The following is an 8839-nucleotide window of genomic DNA, read 5'->3' as shown; positions in this document are numbered from 1 at the left end:
GGAAGGAAGGAAGGAAGGAAGGAAGGAAGGAAGGAAGGAAGGAAGGAAGGAAGGAAGGAAGGAAGGAAGGAAGGAAGGAAGGAAGGAAGGAAGGAGACAGACAATGAAACAGAGTATTGTGGCTTAGATTCCATACTTTTCAACCCTTTTCCAGATGGAGTAGAAACCCTGAACTCTGAGGAGGTTTGCACTGCAATACAAATAAAATAGATCTTGAAATTTGAGCTTTTACGTAATTGCTGAGGTCATCTGGTTGTTAAATTGAGGTTTTAGAAGCTTTTCTTCTCATTCACTAAATAAACACATTTTTGGCTCTTTAATGTTAGTTTAATAAATCGTGTCTGAAGAACGGCTCTGTGTGTGTGTGTGTGTGAAATGTGAAAATGTCTTATCCCTCTGCTATGCATGTAAGTCTGTAATATGTTCAGACATTAGCCCATTGTGTGAGCTGGAGACATTCAGCGCTCCCACACCAGTGTTTCCAGCATGGAACTCCAGATTAACCAACTAAACGATTGTGTTCCACACACAAGCAGGCCTGGTTTGTCGGTGGGAGCGGCAGTTTGCTTGTAGGGATTAGTATGAGAGCCTGTTAATCTCCTCACCTCAGGAGACTGGCTGTCTGTGGCGTATCAGCTAATGGGGATCTTAATAAAGACGAAACCAAATTGAATATCTGAGCACATAAAGTAGACCTAGGAGGCACAGCAAGGCATGTGCTGATAGAATAATTTCTTACCATGATAATCCTGGCTGAAATAATAACCTTGGTGTGGGATATTATCTCACTAATTACTTAAATAAGATGAAAAGCTTCAGATGAGAGTTAAAAACATCAGAGCCTTTCTGGCTGTGCCCGTCGCTGGGTCAGGAGGAGGTTTGTCATTCATTTCACACTCAAAGCTACAAATAGAAGGAATTTTCACTTCTTACAGAGCGCTTAGCTCCAAGGCAGACTTATTTGGATTATACGTGTGTAATACAGATATTTCCCATCTAATTTTAACTGATAATCAATGCCAGTACAGACATTTAATTATAAAACCACTGCTAGAGCAATGTGTCATTTCAATTTTTATGCTATTTCACCAAAATTAAGAGACATTTAAGGGTGTGTGTATGAAGGAGAGGGGGCAATTATATTTAAAACACACGTTGACATTTTTGCTTATTCAACATTTTTAGGGAAAATTGTGAACGTCATCTGATTTTAACAGTTGAATAAGTCCTTGTAATTGGACGCAGCAAGGAAAAACAAGATATAAACAAGATATCTACATTGTCTTTGTGAATAATAAAAAAATGGCAGACAATCACTAACAGTCAGTTTGACAATAAGTAAAATGAGTGGCTTCCAAACTGTTCAGCTTATGACCCAAAGAGACTGAAATTAATTTGATCCTTTTACCTTAATGCTTACTCAGAACATTTTGTACAGCGTAAAAACACAAAATCCCACAAAGTATTTTCTGTCTAGTTTATAGTGGAAACATCTTAGTACACTTGAAATAAGACAAACCTGACTCACAAGTAATTTTTCAGCAGGATATACTTGGTTGATACTTTTATAGCATTGATTAAAAATTTTGTTCCACAGAGAGATTATTTCACTTATATCATGGGAAATATGTATTTTTATATGTGGAATATTCTGTTACTCCAGCTAGTACTTTTTTAAACATTAATATTAAGAAATTATTTATTTAAAACAAGGTACCGTATTTTCCGCACTATAAGGCGCACTTAAAAACCTTCAATTTCCTCAAAAGCCGACAGTGCGCCTTATAATCCAGTGCGCCTTAGATATGGACCAATATTGAGCCACAACAGGTCTAGCAACTACGGTAAACAGCCGCCGACTTCATTTTCCCCCGTAGAAGAAGAAGCGCGTGGTGCATGCTGGGATAGTTGTCAGAACGCTGGTTTGTTAATAAAGTTTGATAATACATTTAAAGCCAGGGGGAGGGGCGGGGGAGGAGAGACAGAGACTGCGGCGGCAGCGTGTCGGTTGGTCTGTGTTACCCAGAAAGCAGTTGGGCACAATATCGCAACACCAACACCGTGAGTGAAACAATGACTGGGGCAGCCTACTATATAAGCACTTGGGGACCATTTCTTCTCAAATGTGGATGTGTAATAATAGAGTATGGAGCGTGAATGTACTCCTGTTGAATGTGCTTTGAGATAAAATAAAGGATCATTTGGGTTTTTGTTTTTTTTATTAATAATGAAGCTTTAGTTACAACAGTAAAGGAATATTGCTGGTTTTTATACTGTATCACTAATTTCATCTGAAAAGAATGTGGGACGTTCTCAGAATGTATGTTTTTTTTTTGTGCATTCCAACAAGATATGTTACTATCTTGTTGAAAAGTTATTTATAAGCTAGTTTTGTCTTATTTCAAATGTGCTAGGATATTTACAGTAGAAAATTGACAAAAATTTTTGTCTAGATTTTGTGTGTTTGCAGTGTTGGCTTATTTTAGTTGACCTAAAACCAGAAAGATTTTGTCAGATTTATCTGACAGCAAAAGAGCTTACTCTAGGGATTTTTGTTGTTTTTTCAAACATATGTAAATATCTATTTTCAGTTGCACACATTTATCCTTTTCACCTTGAAGGAGATCTCATATTGCTCTCCTCCCCAGATCTCCAGCCCGGTGTCGTATCCTCCCAGTTCCCAGAACCACTTCCTGTCCACAGCAAACAGTCCACCTGCCATCACCGGAGACCTGGAAGATGAAGTAAAGCAGGAACAGTTACACATCGCTTTGACGACGGGAGGTGCTGCTGGACTATGAAAAGAATATTTTCTGAGTCTTGGATAAGAACTGCAGCATATGAGCCTGTTGAGTTTATACTGTACATCATTTTGGGTTGTGTGCATTTTAAATACAGATCTTGTTTCCTAGCAGAAACACCGTTTTTGGTTGAATGAAAACAACATTACTAAATCTGCAAAGGGTGGAACTAATTTGAGGCTTAACTGTATTGACCTACTTGTTATATGAAGTATGTTTTAAGTATATAACAGATCCTTGTTTTGCTTCCAGGAAAACAATCCAATAACTAAATATTCCTTAAGCATCTTTTCAATATCAACAAGATGGTTGTTCAAGCAATTAGAGAATATTCAGTGCCAGAATTAGGCTTTAATAAGTTGTAACTAAGTTAACTATAAATTACTACACTACTTGGAGAATCTCCTTTACTTGCTTTGCTTAAACCTGGAGACGGTTCTAAGGAGATTGTGCATTTATAGCGACACTACTTCCTAGCACATAACGATGTACGGAGAGCACCACTCAGAGAGCTATAGACTCTATGAGCTGCGGAGTGGAGGGTTGTTAGCGGCTGCTGAACCTGACTGTTGCTGCTAAACACCTGAGGCAAAGAATTAGGGCAGCAAGTGAACCAACAAACACTTGTTTGTGTCAGCCTTCAATGAAATCTCCTTCTGGCAAACGCATTACTTAAACAAGCTGATCTGTCTTGTTTCCCATCAACAACTGTATTATCCAGTGCAAGAAATACACTAAGCTGCGCATAAATGTCCTCAACGTTGCTATAGCTACTGGCCTTTGATTAAATAGAAGATCGGAGGCAACATCCCTAAAGGTAGTCTTCTCTTGCCAAATTTGTCCCTGAGGAGGATCAATTAAAGGCAAACGGGGCAGATTTTGTACAGTCAGCCAAGAGAAAACCTCTGGGGCTTTCTTCACACCACAGGACCACTAAGCAGAAAAGATCCCCACTGTGAAAAACCGACAGGTCTTTGCAGTTTTTACAAGACATGAACACAATCAAAGCAACACAGCAGATACTGGGCATCTTTTGAACACCAGAGTCAGTAAAATGTTATATTTTTAACTTCTTGTTTTAGTAAGAAGAGCTAAGGAGATAAAAACCTTTAATCCACAATACAAATAGTCATAGCATGATAACTTCTGGCTGATGACATATTATTCTTGTATAGGCAGCAAGAACCTTACCAGATTTTGGATAGGATGTTTATACTATTAACATGCAGCCCAAACAATATTTATCAAACAATAAATTACTATTAAAAATGATGAAGGAAAATGCAAAAACTTGTGTGAAAAGAATCTGAATAAACCACATAACTCAACAGTTTTTGAAAATATTTTTTTAGCAGTAATACCTCTTAGTTGTTTTCTGTATAACTTTTCTTAAATTATAGTTGAGCAGTTTTTACTCTTCTTTCCAAGATTGCTTCATTGTTTCCATGTACCTCTGTGTATTTAGTAATTTTGTCTTTTTATTATATTCTGATATTCAAAACATTAAAGTTTAAACTATAATTTATTTTTGTAATGTCCACAGTGAAGCATTGGTCTCAATCTAAGCAGATGAGGCAAAGTTCATTGTTTCATTCTGGATTTGCTCTTTTTAAGTTAATTTCCGTCAAGTCATCAAGATCATTTCTTGTTTTCACCTTTCAAAAATGTTTCCTTCTGTAAAAATATGTGCTACGTTAAAGAAAATTACGTTGTTTCAGTTGCATCACCTTTTTTAAATTCAACTTCAAAATGTCCAATAAAACTGCAGAGTGAAATCTATCAAACTAAGTATTTTTTAGTATAAGACCAATCAAATGGAGACATTACTCCACTGTTTATGGTACAACGCCACCACATTTCTGGAGATTGATGTTACTCACTCAAAAGGTTCAGTGGGGTCATCCCTCTTCATCTCTGGAGGAATGGGGATCCGTTTGTAGTACATTTCCCAATCAAAGGCCCCTCGCATGGCGTCCCCCGCCTGTGTGTCATACCCAAAGTGGTCGTGGTCGATGACGTCTATCATGGGACACACAATGGTCTTCCGGTTCTGGGCAATCCGGTCTAAAAAGCACAAAGGGACACATTTAATTGTGTCTTAAAAATTACAGCAGGGGAATATTCTGAATATGTTTCCAAGTTATTTGACAGATAATTGAAGGGACTGGATTATTTCCTCTTTTTTTTCAAGAAGGACATTCATCAGAGTGTTTTCTGTGAGGTTTACTTTCTCCCATCTTAGCTGAGTAAGAAGTCAGCTATAATGTTTTCTCTTTCAGTTAACGCACTTTGGTTTCAACTAGTTATATTTACTCTCACCTTTATTTGAGTAACCTTTGGGGGGGAAAAAAACAAGTAGTTATATTTTTACTATGCTATGCTTCCTCCTTTACGAAAGTAATTTTATAATGAAGTATCGCTTGAGTAAAGTGTTTGGATTCTCTACCCACTGTGACTCACATCCCTGACAGAACAGGCTTGTTTTGACACTTGCAGTTTTTCTTATAATTTTATAAGTATTCTACTGCAAGAAGTTGATTTGGATGTTTTTTTCTTTTGCTTGATTTTACTATTTTGTCAATGAAGCATAATAGATCAGCTTTATATTAAAATGTGCATCCTTGTGCGATTTAAGTGGCAGACATTTTTGGTATTTTTGAATTCCTTTGTGTGTTCCTCACCCAGCAGAGGCGGCAGCCAGTTGACGTTGGCCTCACAGTGAGAGTCCAGGAAGGTGATGACCTCCCCTTTAGCAGTGGCGGCTCCCAGCAGCCGAGTCCTGATCAGACCCTCCCTCTTCTTCGTCCTCAGGATGCGAACCTTGGGTATTCTCGTCATGTAATCCTCCAGGGCCACCTTCAGGTGCTCTGCACAGAAGAAAAGGGAATGATGGGGATGGGGTCAATACTTTTTTCCATTTTTCTGGCTACAGTAATTGCTTTAAAAAACTTGTACTTTATACACCCATTATTTGCTTTCAGCTCGACTTTCTTCCCCACTAAAGACCAGACCAACCCCCTCATTACTGCAGATGAAGCCCCAACGTATATGTCAATCTGAACTGCATATAATAACCAGGTTAAACTGCTTTTAACTAATATTAATGCAATATTGAACACACAGCCTCAACAGTACACTCAATATCAGTGTATCCAGTATATATATATAACGTTTATTCTTACAGGTAAGAGGGATGATTCAGATTTTCATTTTTTATTCTCTTCTTTGGATTGAATGCTGAAGGATGATAAGAACGTTGGCTCTCTGAGCTCTCAGTGGTTTAAAGCAGTCAAAACATGACATATGACTTTGACAGCTTCTTTACAAACAGCCACAATGCCGCCTGTCTGAAATGTTGACCTTTTCAATTTATCTTTGAAAAACTTTTATTTGCTTCCCTGCCAAGTACAGAGCTATCTGTACTGCCTTTCTGCACTGCACAACAGGAATCCGAAATGTTCCCTGACCTGCAGTAAAAGAAAAAGAAATCAGAAGGAGTTCTAATGCTTTTAGCTTTTTATACGAGTGGAAACGATGAAAGAAGTAGGGAGGTTATTTCTACAGCTTTCATAATGCTATTTGTAAAAACTACAGACTGTAAAGACATACAGTCTCTACAGTCTGTAGACGTACAGTCTTTACAGTCTGTAAAGATGGATGGAAAATTGATGGAAATAATGAAAAATTATCTACACACCACCCTTAGTTAATATGACTGTTTTTAGTAAATCATTTCTATCTCTCCTTGAAAACATTGACTGAACTGTACTGGATTGAAATTGGACATAACCAGTTATGAATTGAAAACTTTTCTCAGATTTCACAAAACAGATTTAAGTAATTCAAACACCACAATGACTCAAGTGTCTCCAGGCACCCAAAAAAACGGATTCCTGTTGTTTCAACAGGTCTAACCACTCTGCTTCTGACACAACTTTCTGCCAAGATGGAAGGCAATGCAGCGTTAAATTCAGTTTTACAAACATCTGCTGCCTTTTTGAGCTAATCCTTTCATTCTGAAAGCATAAAAAAACACAAAAAAAACCCTGCTTGGTTATGAGTGCATCCAAAGCTAATCCCAAATCAAATCCTTTCAGCCTTTTTGGAGTGATTTCAAGATGCAGCCTTTTCTCCCTTTTTTGCAGATTCCATCTGAACCTACTGAAGGTCAGCACTGTTTACTGAGAGCATCTTTGCTTTCTTCATCACTGTCTGACCTCCAAAACGCTGTGAAATGTGACTTTGCAGCAAGGACAGAGGGTGTCCCAGAGGTCAGCCTCCTACGCCAAGGAACGCTGTCCTCTGCGTGCGCTCCCGCACTCCCATTAAAAACGGACCATTACACGGAGGGCTGTGTGTCTTTATGAACGCAGCGCCTTACGAAGAGAGGCTTACATCATCCTGGTAGCGACAGAAAACGAGGAAAAATTAATCAGAGCACATTTGGCCCTTGTGTGAAAAGGCTCTGCTCATGGAGAGGTGAGGGAATACGATCAAGGCATTTAATTATGATTGGTTAATTTCCCTGAATGAAATGGAATACAGCTCATACTGTTTACCAAACGCAAGGAGGCCATTAATCAATGTAATGAGAGTGAGCTGATGTCGGCAAACACATTAGTCTTTATTAAAACGTGTTGGGAATGACCAAAGAGGGAGGAGGAGACCGAGGTCACTTCAGAGCTTTGAAAAGATTTTGGAATGACCCAAAGGACATCATACTATCCATCCATCTATCCATCCATCCATCTATCCATCCATCTATACATGGATTTCCACTATTTTCTCTCCCGCTGCTCTTGGGGCCCTAGGCCGTATCAAACCCAGAAGTTAAAAAACCCAAATGGAAGTCATCATCAAGCACCTTAATCACTTCTGCTGGCTTCTTTTGATTCAGAGGAGCAGCATCGAAACTCTCAATTCCACCCAGTAATCATTTTAGCCGCTAATAACTGGGACCTCATTCTACATATCATCCTTATGAATGAGTCACCAAGACATTCTAACTCTTCAAAATCCTCACTTATATCACAGTAGAGTTTGATTGTTTCAGGAAAGCTGGTCCTGTGATATAGAGTCTACTGGACAGTTGAGCTTAAATTTTATGCAAAGTTCACATTTTGAATTCTTTATACTTACATTTGAGTCTCAACTTGAAAGATTTGACAGAATTTTCTAATGTACCGTATTTGAATTAACTGAAATAGGTGTTCAAGAGAACTCCCTCTGGCTGCAGCTAGCCTGAGGCATTTCACCAAAATTCAATTAGTCTTGGATTCAACGTCGTATGCAGTGAATTAATCCCCAGACTCTGGCACATCACCAATAACCAGAGCTGCTCATTTGTTCTCCCAAACTATTCCCTCGCCCTTGAGAACTTCATTACTCTCTTAATTTTCCTCCTGAGTCCAAGGTCGTTGTGCACTTTACTCACATTCTGGACACAGGGTTAAATTCAAACATATTCATACATTTTTTTGGATATTTTTCAAAATATTTATCTTTTAAAGTCATACAACACCTTTACTGAATCTTGAAAAGAGTAACCTATCAAGTCATACAAAAAACATTATCTAGATAAAATAAATAAAAAGGAAAGACCTGATATGAGAAGGAATCCCACTTGACATGCTATTGGGAACTAATCTATTCATTTCCCTTGTAGTTGACTTGCTGGACCTCTAAGAGACACTGAAGACCATGGATGTTATAACTTCTGCGGTAGTGCTGCCTATTTTAAACTACTACAATAGGCATTTGAAAGCGTTTCTAAACGGAGTCTCAAGTATAGATTTCAGCTATTCACGAGTGGTTGTGTTGTCTAACCTCTGTGGATATCAGTGCTCCACCATGAATCAACACCCAGAGCCACTAAGTTGTACAGCATGAAGTCTACTAACAGATATGTGAGCTGAATGTCATATCAGCAAGTTTAATATGATCGATCGATCGATCGATCATATTAAATAGATAGATAGATCGATCATCTATCTATCTATCTATCTATCTATCTATCTATCTATCTATCTATCTATCTA

The 8839-nt window shown here is 38.2% G+C and overlaps 1 protein-coding gene across 2 annotated transcripts in view; it reads right to left on the bottom strand.

Moving 5' to 3' along the window:
- Positions 1–8839, bottom strand: part of LOC103476252 (polypeptide N-acetylgalactosaminyltransferase 10-like) — a 63595-nt gene that overhangs the window by 7796 nt on the left and 46960 nt on the right. For both annotated transcript variants that reach the window (XM_008428458.2, XM_017308699.1), the window contains exons 5-7: positions 5483–5668; positions 4682–4865; positions 2615–2732 (exon numbers count right to left, since the gene is read on the bottom strand). In XM_008428458.2, coding sequence (XP_008426680.1) covers positions 2615–2732; positions 4682–4865; positions 5483–5668 — 488 coding nt within the window. The remainder of the gene's footprint in view (positions 1–2614; positions 2733–4681; positions 4866–5482; positions 5669–8839) is intronic.

The sequence above is a fragment of the Poecilia reticulata genome, linkage group LG14 (genome assembly GCF_000633615.1).
Source record: "Poecilia reticulata strain Guanapo linkage group LG14, Guppy_female_1.0+MT, whole genome shotgun sequence".
Taxonomy (NCBI): Eukaryota; Metazoa; Chordata; class Actinopteri; order Cyprinodontiformes; family Poeciliidae; genus Poecilia; species Poecilia reticulata.
Note: the sequence above shows the minus strand (reverse complement) of the source record. Positions and strands in the feature narration are given on the sequence as shown.